Consider the following 13,933-nt stretch of genomic DNA (forward strand, 5'->3'; position numbering starts at 1 on the left):
GTGCAAGGTTACAATAGCACATATAGCTGGACAACACAAAGGCAACATGTGCCTTCATTTGGAGTTCTGCAGTCTAGCAAATTCAAGTCAGAGTTCTTTTGAGCCACTAAATGCTCCACTATGTTTATGTTTACAAGCTGGTCACTATCCTTTTTCCCTCTGGCACATGACTTACAGTATGATACTCTACACTGGGAGATAGAGAAATTATCAATATGCTATATCCTTTATTCTGTGGTGTATCCTTTCTGTATCTCTGGCAAATACTGTACAGACAAATCAATTAGTGAGACTGCCTTATGGTAAGAGTAGATTTTTATGTCATTTTATGTAGGGCAAAGTATCTTTTATCAGTTTTATCAGCAAACCTCTGCCAATTGCTTTTTTGGCCTTGATGGTAGCATATTAATTTATAAACACAACTTTGACAATGTAACCTGTTTTTTTTTAACGATTGCTCACTTAGATATACAACAAAGACTAACATTTATTTTTGATTTGCACTTCTGGCCATATTGTGAATTTAAATTGAGTTTTCCTGTCCTTTTAGCTCTGCTTTTAGGCTCCACAAACAATAGTTGGCTCAATACTGTAGCTGCTTTGCCATATTTGCCAGATAGTTGCTGCTTGATGCCTATACTGTAGCAGCTGCAGTTGGATACCCTGTTTATAAAGGCTGTGAGTCTAAACCAAAAAGTTGTTTCCTTAAAACCAAAACAAAATGCTGAAAGACACAAAAAAATGTTTCATAAAGTAGGAAAAGAGAAAAGAGGGAGTGCTATCAGTCATCATCACCACATACAGTACATCCTGTTTCACATTAGATATTCAAGAATCAGAGCAGCTCTAGCGTGTGATATTAGACTAAATCTGATATAACTAATCTGCCTCTCAACTGATTTCCCATAAAAAAATAAATTCATCAAGATATACTGTACACAGTATTCATGTTCTGCAATATACAATTAAACATACTTCAATGAAGGCAGGGGTGTGTATTGGTACGCCAGTATCACGATACAGGGGCAACAATACAATATAGTGATACTCAAGCAAGACGATATACTCTGATTTTTTAAAACTATTTTCTTACACCCCGCCCACCATGGTATACCAGTCTGCACAAAGTAACCATGTGTGCACAATACTTCATCACATCTTTATCTGTACTGTTCTGTATCAGCTCGGCACTGCGAGGAAGCAGAGACGTGAGGATTCATTAGTGGAAGTGGCTTGTTAGTTAGAGAACAGTTTGATTGGGAATCTGCAGCACGCTGTCGTTTTTGCTTAGTCCAGACACGACTCAAGAAAAGAGCTGACCTGGTGTTTCACACTGTTAGACTCAGTAGAAGTAGGCCATCTCTCCTCTGACCTCCATCAGTGCTCATGCTAAGCACCTCCTTAACGCACCCACAATGAGTCAGCATCTCTTTTGGCCTCTCTTTTTATTTCATCATTTCAGTTTTTTTTTTTTTTTGGCTGATAAACAAGCGGTCGTGGGCAGAAAAAGCCAAACCGACACCAACTGGCCGGAGACAGTCAGGGGACCAGCCCTGGCACTGACAGGGATGTGTGTGTTTGTGTGTGTGTGTGTGTGTGTGTGTGTGTTGTCAGCTTATGTGGAAGAGACAGCGAGAAGCCGAAGGGTGAATCTCTTCTTTCCTGCTCCGTCTGCCCCCTGTCACATTGCTCACAGTCCCTTCTTCTACCACCTCTTTTATTCTCAGCCCCCCCCCACCCACCACCACCACCACCACCATCACCATCCCCACCCCTCCCTCTCCACCATCCTCATTATTCCCGCCGTCATCTTCCTGTTCTTAATCATCATCCGCATGCTATCATCTTTCTTCATGTCTTCATGATCGTCCCCCTCTCTCTTTGTCATCGCAGCCTCAGCTCTAATGAAGGCAGACTGCAAGTTTCACTTCTCTTTTTGTTTTTTAAAAAGCAGTGGAGATCAAAGCCAGAGGGCACATCACTAAAGCCAGAAATAGCTTTACTTCTGTGGCCAGTAAAAAAAAAAAAAACATGCATTAAATATGTAAACAGTAAATTTTTAAAGCGTTCAGAAAGGCTGACAAGGCAAGAGTGTCTTGAGGGAGTGAGAGCAACACACAGGTAAAGACAAGGTCAAACGCAGACCAGCAGACTTTTTCTGCACCGCCACAGCATTTTGTGCACTTAGACTATAGGCCGCCGTAGCTATGATCAGCCATTTATATAGAGATATAGTCTGCTATGCTTAGAAATGGACCCAAACACAAACCTCGAAAACCAGCATCATGTTTCAAACTCTGACTGCTCTGGCGTTCTATGTTTAGCTTTTCGCCCAGTATGGCTCATCAAACGCAAACAGATGGTTAACCTTGGGACCATTGAAAAGATGATTTTAAAATGAAGCCTTAATGAATAACGCGCTTTATCAGTTCTCATTGATTTGGCCTCTCTTCCGATGTTTACCAGGACTATCGCTGAATAATTTGTGTTCTGAAATGTCTCTGCTGTTCTTCTCACTTGTTTGTCCTTTCTGTTTTATGTATGGATGTTGTCCTTCTTTGAATAATATAAAAGCACAAAGGAGCCAACCTAGAAGACTGTATGTGCCAGTTCGCCCACATATTTAGACACGCAGTCGTAACATGCTCCCAGAAATGCTCCTTAGAAACACACTTTCTCGGGCTGCCACTGCTGCCATGCACTGTATACCCTGCACAAGCTCTTATCCACGCTCGCCTCCGTACATCTCCAAGTGTGTACATGGATGCGCTGCACTTCTGTGTGCTGACTGTGATCCCCGCTGGAGACTCTAGCCTCCCTCTGGGTCTTGGCTCCGGCTCCAGGCCTTGGCGGGGGAGTAAAAGGATTACTGCCGTCTATGTCTTTTAAACAGGCTTCCCTAAGCCTTTTAGCTCCCCATTCATTCTCACATCCTTCCCAGTCATAAAGAAATCAATCCGTCTCCTTGAAAAGCAGAGGGAAGACAGACAAAAACAGTGCCAATCTGATTTTGTTTTTGTCAGCTTGTGTATTTACTCTTCTTTACAGCGGCGCGGTTTTAAAGTGACGAGGAAAACAGTGACCTGGTGGCACCAGCTGTGCAGGGAGCGAGCGAGGCATGGGAGCGAACTGGGCGGACAGACTGCGAGAGAAGGCGGCAGTTAGGATCAGTATGCACTCCGCACAGTCTCCTTAATAAGTTTTCATTCTCACTGAGAGAGCCAGTTTTCCCTTCAGGAGACAGTGGCAGCGCCACATTATCGTCTCTTTAATCACAGAGCAGCCAGGTGCTGCTGCAACAATCAGCGTCCTATTAACCCGTCGGCTCGACTGTTTACAAATGTACTTTCAGGTTCACAGAGGATGTCGCACCGAGTTTAGCTTGTGTCAGCAGCATTATGATCTGTCTGTCACCCAGTCATGTTCCTGCCAGCACCCATTTGTTTTTCCACGTGTACAATTGGTTGAAATGTAAACACAGAAAATCACTGCAGGCATTTTATCTCGTATCGTGTGCTCCTTCCCCAGTTTTCTAATCCTTTCTCTCTCTGTCCTTTTTTTCTCTTTTTTTCATCCTCAGTAAACCCTTCCCCATCGGAGACAGAGTGACGTTCAGTGGAAAGGACTGCGTGTGCCAGCAGTGCTCGCACACACTCGTCAAATCAAATGAACCGATCAAGATCCACGGGCCCAGCCGTAAGTCCAGCGTCCGCCTCGCTCTGTCCGTTCTGTTTAGGGCCACCCGCCGTTACGGAGCACTGAGGCTAACTCGATGTGTCCATGAGGCCCATTTAGCTCGTTTAGCTAATCGAGAGTCTGTCAAATCGGTCGTCTGACCTGTCAAGCTGATCCGCCAGCTGAGAGTTATGCAACACAAACAGACACATCATTCATTCATTACTGTCATCACTACGCATGAAGAGAATTGAGGATACGATGCATTCACTGCACATCTGGTCGCATCTCTCTGCACATAATTAAGTAAATATACAGTGTTATTATACAGGTATTTGCAGCCCTCTCCTTTTCAACATAAAGCAGGAAAATGACAAATTGTTATCTCACAAAGGAGCAGCAGTGATTGATAGTGAATCATTTGTTGAGTGTGACACACAGACAGCAGGCTGCTGCTCACTGGCTGTGCAGTAATAACAGATGGTAGAGAAGCAGTGAATAAATGTCCGCCCCAGATCGCTCCATTCAGGAGAATAAAATCCAAACGGCTCCCCAGGTACGCGTTCATTATTCTGTCTCATGAGCAGGCAGTCTATGGGACGGGACACAAAGTGCAGGCACTAATAATGCACTGCCTGTTACAGACTGTTCCTCCTCTTCTTTTTTGTGAAACAAGCTGAAATTTTAAGAATGCTAATTTATGCTAGATGTGGAAAAGTGATGGAAATGCATTTGCCAGGGACAAAACTATTATTTAACGGGAAATAACCTGGTAGCAAACTTTATTCACTAATATTTGCTGATTTATGTACTGATGAACATAACCTTTACCAAGGTTAACTTTAATATTCTAACCCTTGATGGTGTATTAAGGACAACCTCTATCTTAATCAGAATGTCATGCAAAAATGAAAAATATATATGTGGAATTTTTCAATATAAATAAATAATTTGCTGACTGTAGTAAATATCCACAACGTCTAGTTTTACGAAGCTCAGCTGACTTCATTTGAGGCCTGGAATTGTTCTGCATCATGAATTTTATATCAGAGCATCCCAGTGGCCTAAGGGCTGAGTGTGTACCACGCGAACCGCAGCGTGTTTGAATCCTCTGACCAAACTGCAATAAAATCTGCCAACCAACATCTTCAAGGCTCAATGATTAACATCATGTATCGCGTTTGTTTTATCGTCAAAAGAAAATGTGGTTTTGCGGGAGGCTGTGACCCAGACTATTTAATGGAAGGGAAAAGACATAAGCTTGTTGTTTCACCGTGTTTCTAATTCTAATGCTAAGCTAAGCTAACCAGGTTCAGGCGGTAGCTTCAAATTTAAAGGACATTCATTCATTCTTATCAATGACGCTTTTAAGGATCTTTCCCCAAAATGCTAAACTGTTCTTTAAAAGAGAAACCACAAAGAGCATGAAGTCAGTGTTGCAGGTTAAAACTTAAACACACATCCTACAGTATACTGTGCCTGGCCTCTTCTCCATTCAGTGACGTAAAAATCAGCTTCTAACAAATAAAACCTCCTGCTCTATTGTTACAAATGGGAGTGCAACCAGAAAGTGCAGGAGTCACTTTCAGTCTTCTCTCCTTCAGGGTGAATTTTTAAGCACAATTCATAAAATATGTTCTTCCTTTCTTGCCACAAGCTCTGTTACGTAATTGCAGATGATCTAATCCCCACTACATTTGATTGCTAAAATGGGAACTGTATCATGACTCAGTAGAAAATCAGCTGGGCACAGTAGCAGTCTGGAGCTGAGATCGACTCAGCACTCTCACCACCGAATGACAGTTAAGATTTATTTAGACTGCAGGCACCCAACTCGATACACTGCAGTTTTTTTTTTAACAGTGTAAAACAGTTTGAATGGGCTGACAGGGCAGAGTGGAGTAGTCCTGTGTGCCTCGGGGGCAGCAGACCAGTTTAGAAAAGGTTAAGCTGAGCCAAACATCTTCTAAATGGAAACAAATGGAGCGCTGACCTTTTTTTTTCAGCAGTTTGACACTCTGCAGCCGTGCATCATTTGCAGACTCGGCACCGAACTGCTTCTTTCAGTGGTCAATAACATGTGTCGGGGCGTCTGTCTGAGGGAGCTGGAATGTACAATACAGGATGTTTGTATATAGACTAGAGTGTGTACATGTGCGAGAAAAGAGAGATTCATACTTGTCTCCTATGAGGGGGATTTCAACCTGGGGCCCTGGGGCTGTTACAGTTGTCTCTGCTTGCAGCCTGCTTTCAGTCATGTTTAACAGTGCTTACAGTTGAGAGGACCCACAGCTCTACAATATCCTGCATTAGACCAGCTATTGATTAAGGAGGTGGTTGTGCCAAAGGGGTAGAAGACTACACTCGAAACACAGTTGGTGTTTTAAGATGTTCGATAACACCTTGGCTCACTCTATTTCTCTGATTTCTCTCTCTCTCTCTCTCTCTCTCTCTCTCTCTCTCTCTCTCTCTCTCTCTGTGCTTCAACCTCTCCCATATGCCCTCTTCACTCTCTTTCTGTCTGCATCCTTCCCTCTCCTCTTTACCCCTCATATCTCGGCCTTGTTCCTTTTTGTCTCGCATGCTCTTTCTCTGTCTCCAGACTGTGCTGGCTGTGGAGCCGAGATCAAGCAGGGACAGTCTCTCCTGGCGTTGGAGAAACAGTGGCACGTCAGCTGCTTCAGATGTCGGACCTGCAACATGGTTCTCACCGGAGAATACATCAGCAAGTAAGTGTGTGAAAGGGAAAAAAAAACAAAGAGAAACACAGCATTTCAAAGGATGTCTCACTCAGAGAAGACACACAAATTGAAAAAATGTCCCGCAGTGTTTGTTTTGTGATGAAAGGAACTCAGCTTTTTTTTGTTGTTTAGTTTTTCTTCGGAGGGGGAAAACTGTGCATCTGATGCTCCACTGCAGCTTTATTTATATTTTCTTCTGTATTACAGGGATGGTGTCCCATACTGTGAGGCAGATTACCATGCCCAGTACGGGGTGAAATGTGAGACCTGCAGCAGATACATCAGTGGAAGAGTTCTGGAGGTGAGAACAGAACCAGATTTCAACATTAGATTTTTGTTGGCAGAGATTTGGCCGCACAGAAATACCATGGCAGCACTGAAATCCGAATTGCGAGTTGACTCTGGCAACTGAGCGTAATCAACGTTATCAGAAATGAGCAGTTGCATTTTATCCTCAGCTCTGTCTAAGCCCCACTGTGCTTTAGGGAGTGAGCGATTTAAAATTGTTGAGGGGGTGATACAATTTTGTCCTGCTTTACTAAGCCAAAACAAATTCAGCCACAGTGTGTCGGCATGGTCAAACTTCTTCAACTTTACTAACTCTTCAAACAACACAGAGTAGAAACACTCAGGTCTACCTCCAGTATCAGGACGGAGAAAAAAAAGGTGGATTGGATCATAACGACATGTGAGGAGTTGAGAGGAAAAGGGAGTTATAAAAAGATCAGAGAGTAAAGAGTGAAGGGGGAAAGATTGAAGGAGGGGAGACGGAGAAAACAAACTCTGCAGTGATAAAAATGCAGTTGTTCTTTGTGCACTCTTTACGCTGAAGTATTTTTAAAAAGAAGAGATGGAAGAAGGGGAGCAGAGGAGACGAAGCTGGGATGGAGGGGGAAGACGTGAAGGGACAATAATGGGAGTGATAAAGTGCAGATGCTAATTAAATGTTTTGGAAGAGTCTCTGGAGGGTGTCTCATGTCAACTGGGACATGGGGAAAGGGAGCGGACGTAGTAAAACTTAGCCACACACACACACATGAACACACACACAGGGTCTTGTTGTCCCTGTGCTCCTTTGCTTGTCAGAATGACTGGTGTAAAGTGCTTTGTTCCTGACTGTCAGCCTCTCTGGACTATTTATAGACATGGGGACATATCAGCCTTTATCTGCGAGTCTCCCACTCTCTCTCTCTTCTCTTCCCTCATGTCTCTCTCTCACTCACTGTGTGTGTGTGTGAGTCTCTCTCTCTCTCTCTCTTTTCTCCTGTCAAATAATGATCCATTTCTTAAAGATGCTGCACGCAAATGATTTGACACAGGAAGTCTGATCCAGAGGACTTACTGTAACTCCACAAACAGTTTACATTTAGGATAAGAAGAGCATATAATTTTCTTCAGGGCACTTTCCCAGATGCATTGTTTATTCAAGCAGCTGTTTTAATTAAGTTCCTCTAAGATTTTAGTCTTTTTGTGAAAATGAACAATAGATAAGTTTAACTCACATTTTTCATATAAACATTAGTCTCACTTACAGTAAATCTGCCTTTGTTTGTCTTTTTTGTCTGTTCCCTGGATTAATTGATTTGATAGGTAGATTGGTTTGTAACATTTCAGAAAGCAGTGAGTAGTTATCAAAAATAAATCACAGTGATTGCAGATAATCAAATGGGAAAGAACAAAATTCTCACTTTTAACACAACATAAATTATTATCCAAATAACTGACAATCCCCTAATAAATAAATCACTCAGCTCTCTATTTTGTTTGTAGTTGTATAGCTATAACAATTATATTACAGCGTAGCATCATATATTTTGCTTACAAGATGTAGATATGTTCGGGTGGTGTTTTGCTCAGTTGGTAGAGCACCCGCCCCATGTGTTGAGGCTATATGGCTATATGTCCACTAAAGGCGGAAAAGCCCCAAAAGATATAAAAAAAGATGCAAATATATACGATAACTGCTCAAACTCCCAATTTGTACCCTAGCACATAACACTGCATTTCTCTTCTCCATTGAAATCTCTAATGCCTGTCCCACAGAGTCCTGTCTCAGTCCAACTTTCCACAACCAATGGTTGTTAGTTTAATGAGCAGTTTTAGAGAAAATCAAGACAAAAGCGGAAGACGAAGCATAAAACCTTCCTTTCATCAGTTTCACTTCTCCTCTTCTCTGCACTTCCTCAGTGTCTTAGTTTGCCAATAAATATAGCAGCCTATTAATGCCACTGGAGAGAATGGGGACCTCATTAGAAACGGTAACAGCAGTTACTGAGCTGATACCTAATGACCAGAGACGGTACGAGCACTGCTGCTCCGAAAGCAGGCGACGGAAATGCTGCATCCTCTGCTGGCTTTCCTTTCACAGTAAACTGAGACAGACAGAGAGAGAAAGCAGCGACGGGTTAAAGCTCAGATTAAGAGCCGAACGCTGGTAGTTCCTGGAGAGAGAATCGACAAAAAGACCCGATTTCCCGCAGGTATCAGTTTTATGAAAAGCAGGAAAAAGTCCTAGCAGTGTAATATGACATCATACCACACACACACACACACACACACGCACACTCAGACTCCAACATGCATGCTGGGTGTGTTCAGATGAAACAGTACAGGTCTCTGTGACATGGGCCATGTGTCAGCAGTGTTTCTATAAATAGAAATTCTCTAATGGTGTATCAGGGAAGGCAAAGGTGATGGGACGTTGCCACGCCTCAGTCACTGGTTCCCGTGGAGATGCGTGTGAGAAACATCACAAGCCATGAAGTGGACTGGATTGATAGACAGGCCCAGCTCGGTGACATCACACTGCATCATTTCATGTGTCCATTTCACCTGGGCCATGTGTGTTCAGTTGTGTTCCCCTGGGGCGCTCTGTGTGTCCAAGGACAAGTATCACACTCTTGTGTCCTTCACTTACATTGACACCTACTTCTGTTTTCTCTCTATAGCACACACACACACACACGCACGCACGCACGCACACACACACACACACACACACTGATGTCCTCCTACACTTTTCTTCATGTGACTGACCTACAGGGATCTTTGCTCTGATTACGGCGTGGGGGAGAACGGGTGGTGTCTGCTATCATGTGATTGCTGCATGCTGATGAAACTGCTACTGGCTATGCAATGATGTCTCAATACATTATGAGACCAGATGATAGGTCAGATGATAAGCAGTAGGAAACATATGGACATGATGACCTGCCCAAGGTGGGGCTGCAATTTCTAGATTAACGTTTCACTCTATTCATAATGAAAATGTACATGTTCAGTCACATGTCCTCCTCTCCTCTCCTCTCCTCTCCTCTCCTCTCCTCTCCTCTCCTCTCCTCTCCTCTCCTCTCCTCTTCACAGGCGGGAGGAAAACACTACCATCCGACCTGCGCCCGATGTGCCCGCTGTAACTTGATGTTCAAAGAGGGGGAGGAAATGTACCTGACAGGTGAAACTTGCAGCCAGTTCATCCACACACTGACATACGGACACCCACACACACGCGCTCACACTGTAGTTTATGTAGACAAAATGCATGGCATGTGGGAACACCCAACCTGTCTCTCTTTCGCTCTTCTTCAGGATGTGAGGTGTGGCACCCATTATGCAAGCAGGCAGCAAGAGCAGAGAGGAGGCTCAGGGTGAGACGGAGCTCCAAGTGAACTTGTTAAAGTAAAATGAAAACTGTAATTTCCTCATCGTGTTCTCTGCCCCCTCTCTTCTGTTCTTTGTCTGTTTCCACCTCACAGCACAGACGCCTGTCGGAGACCTCCATCTCTCCACCAGGCTCCTCAATAGGCTCTCCCAGCAGGGTTATATGTGTAAGTGAATGAGTCTGCAGCTTTCAGTCCCTTTTAGCTGCCACTGCCACTTAGCTTCCCCTAAAAGCACAATTGCTACACCAGATAACACAAGCACTACCCATAGGCTTGAATGGTTAAGCACCAACCAGAGAGGCTGCTCACTCCCTTGGCCTGTTCACTTGTCTGTGTCCTACCAACTCTGTCGTCATTAGTCATGCTGCAGGAGTTGAAGATATGTGAGAAAATATCTTGTTGTCAACTGTTGCAACAAGAAATTACAACAGCACACATATTGGTCTCCTTCTATTTTTCTTTTTTTTCTCATCATAAAACCAACACTGATGGCCATATCCAGTCATCAGTGTCCAGAAAGCACTGATATGGTGATTTGCAAATCATAAACAAGATGTGTAGATCTTAGAAACAAGAAACTAGATCAAATCTAGCTGAAACTTAAATATCTTACTACAGTTAGCAGAGTCAGTCCACCACTGTCGTTCAGTGAGAAATTTCTCAAAAACCACTGAGTTGAGTCTTATACAGACATTCAATATCTGTGCAAGATAGCCCCTAATGTTTTGGTGATCCATTGAGTTTGCAATTAGCGCCACCAGCAGGTAAAATATGTAAAAGATGTCTTATATGTTGATAGATGTTGATAATGCACGTACTCCCAACACACTTGTTGGTCCATGAAAAAGGAAATATAATCAGAAAAGGGAAAGGCACAGTACAGTGCTATCCTATCAACACCAAGACACTTTCTCTGCAGCTCGTCTTATCTCCTCAAAGTTTCCTCCCTGAACTTCTCAATTTAATTTGTTTTTCTTATAGTTGAAGTTCTGGGGAATTTTCTGTGTGGTGTGTGCATATTGGCATTGTTCTTAGTCATGAAACCTTGACGGGAAACAAATTAAATACAACTTCAGTTTACAACACAATTTATCGCATTTTCAACCTACTTGTGTATGTTTTGACATGCAAATCAACAAATTGGTGCTTTGCATGCCAGGTTTATGTGAAGGTCGTCACACTGTGCACTCTCCAGACTTGGACCAGTTCCATTTTGAAGCAAAGCCTCAGCCTAATGTGGAACCGGGTCCAAACGTGCTGCTTGGCAGTCTGCTGAGTGCTGCTGCTGCATGTCGGCAGTATTAGCATGTCAAGGGGGCGTCTGCATGCAGGCAGGAGTCACTGCTCTCCGCTCAGCCTCGCCCTGCTCTCGTCTCATAATCAATGACCTTTCTGTTTAAGGTGATGGATGAGGGAGAAATGCAGCGTAAGCACACTTCCTGTCCACACCATCTCCCCTCTCTGGCTGTCTTTGCTACCTCCGCTCTTTCTCTCACATGCTGAGCTCCTGAAGGTCAACAACTTACACTGCTGTCAGGTTCTGCAGCGCACATGTGTACTTTTGATGAGCACACACACGCATGTACTTGTATGTGCATGTGCAGCCGCGTGTGTGCCTCATCAGCTCTTTCTCCCCCGCTGCATGACCTGCTCACAGTCGCTGGTGAAGTTTCCATTCTGCTTTGTTACTGCGCATCGTCCATGTGGTTGACGTTGGGTCTTGTTGCTGTTGTCTCTGTGTTTGGTGGGTGTATGTGTGTGTCCTCTCTCCAGGCCAGAGTGGAGAATAAGATCCTAGATTATAAGGACCTAGCTGCCCTGCCAAAGGTCAAGGCCATATATGAGGTCCAACAGCCAGACCTCATTTCCTCCTCATACCAGCCCTACCACAGATACACGTCTGATGACAGGCTAGAAACTTACAGCTATGGGGAGGTACTACTGCTACACACTCCAGACCAAACATAGAATCGGTCTCATCAATGGTCTGTTTTCACAAGAAACACTTTGTTTAGTTGTTAGGTTCATATTTAGAGGTGTGTGTCTTCATAACACCTCAGTCTTTTACTGTTTGTTGGGCTCATTGTTTTCATTTTTTATGTTACAAAAAGAATAAAAATAATCAAATAATACAAATAATGAGCACAAAGTTATGTAAAACTTTTCAATTTGTTTGAAGGATGTTGCTGCCCATACAGAGATTATTCAGTTTTCTGGTAAATGGTTTATTACATTATGAATAGTTTGCCATTTTAGGAAAATCCCTTCTTCTTGAGATGATGAAAAATATCAACATGACTCTGTCAGACTTGTATGTCCGTCACCAAGTCTCACTGCCTAAACCAAATCAAGAAATAGTCTAACCTAATATCCATTTTTTTTATTATTATTTTGGTTTATGTGAAGGGATATACACTGTTAACTAGTGAGCTACAGACAGACCTGGCAGTGGTATCTATCTTTTCAGAAAATTAAAAAAGCTAATTTCCCAAAATGTCAAACTATTCATTTAACTGAATCTAAATTAATCATACAGCCACTAGCCATCACTTTGTTCCATGCAGCAACACCACCGCCACCAAAAAGCATAGACAGAATTTGAATCTGCTGTGTGTTGTATAGTTTCTCTCCCCCTCCTGAGCTGCAGTACAAATAACCATTCTTCTCTCTCTGCTGACTCTCCAGTCACTCGGGACACTCTCGCCCTATTCTCAGGTAAGAATTTCTTCCTCCAAGTGCAAAGCATGTAGCAGAGCTTTTAGGACGGGTTTATACAAGTCAGTCATTTCAACCCATCGCTCGAGTTATTTGTCTCCACGCTGCTCTTCTCCTAACATCTCACACGTCTCCTTGGTCCACCCAGGACTACGACAACCTGGATATAAAGCAGAGACGGTGCTCCAGTCCAGGTTACATAGACTCGCCGACATATAGCCGTCAAGGCATGTCACCCATCATGCCTCGCTCTCCGCAGCACTATGCCTACCCTGGTGAGTCACGAAGCATCACTCCTGCCTCTGAGCTTCATACCAGTCTGTCTGAGAGAAAATGCTCAGTGAAGTCACTCATGCTTTATTTGATGTGACATGTACTTCTAACCAAGCACATACGTATGAAGTTTCTGATCTGAAGATTTTGAATTTTGGGAATTATTTCATTTCAGTTAAGTATTTTAAAGGATTACTTCGGTGTTTTGGGAAATGCATGTATTTACTTACTTGATAAAAATTAGATGAAAAGATCAGTCACACTCCTAATTGTCATTTCACTTGACACCAGTGGTCATTTGTTTCAGCTTAGTGTAAAGAGACTGGAAACTGGAAACCTTTGGTTTTTGTATGAATAAAAAATAAATGAGAAATTTGAGGAATGATATGTGGCATCATTAATGGATAGAATCAAGCTAGTTTTTTTCTTCTGCTTCCAGGCTTTTTGCTGATTAGCAAGCCGTGGATCAACTGTAATGTACAGACATGAGAGTCCCATCAGTCTTCTCATTGAAACTCTCTGCAAGAATAGAATATTTCCCAAAATATTGAACTGTTTCTTTAATGGATCTCAAACGGATTGTTGTTCCCATCTGTTTATCATCACAACTAATATATATGTGTTAATATATATATGTACAACAGACGTCCCATCATTTAATATTAGAGTTGACTCACTCTCACCACACTATAGGACAGAATGTCTTTCACTTCACTTCAAAACACTTATTTGGCTATCTGGTGCTGCAGTTGCTCCCTGGCTGTCATTTCATTTAATGCTTGCACTTGTGCATAGACAAATAACCACAGGCAAGTCAATAACCTTTGCCATTAGGTATCTGATGTTACTTTGAAATTTGAATGGATGTTA

General features: G+C 42.9%; 1 protein-coding gene across 1 annotated transcript in view; it reads left to right on the top strand.

Moving 5' to 3' along the window:
• Positions 1–13,933, top strand: part of ablim3 (actin binding LIM protein family, member 3) — a 44,216-nt gene that overhangs the window by 22,759 nt on the left and 7,524 nt on the right. The window contains exons 4-12 of the mRNA XM_083980329.1: positions 3,581–3,696; positions 6,278–6,404; positions 6,624–6,717; positions 9,780–9,867; positions 10,002–10,060; positions 10,169–10,240; positions 11,849–12,010; positions 12,761–12,790; positions 12,939–13,065. Of these exons, the coding sequence (XP_083836455.1) occupies positions 3,581–3,696; positions 6,278–6,404; positions 6,624–6,717; positions 9,780–9,867; positions 10,002–10,060; positions 10,169–10,240; positions 11,849–12,010; positions 12,761–12,790; positions 12,939–13,065 (875 nt within the window). The remainder of the gene's footprint in view (positions 1–3,580; positions 3,697–6,277; positions 6,405–6,623; positions 6,718–9,779; positions 9,868–10,001; positions 10,061–10,168; positions 10,241–11,848; positions 12,011–12,760; positions 12,791–12,938; positions 13,066–13,933) is intronic.

The sequence above is a fragment of the Trachurus trachurus genome, assembly GCF_905171665.1.
Source record: "Trachurus trachurus genome assembly, chromosome: 10".
Taxonomy (NCBI): domain Eukaryota; kingdom Metazoa; phylum Chordata; class Actinopteri; order Carangiformes; family Carangidae; genus Trachurus; species Trachurus trachurus.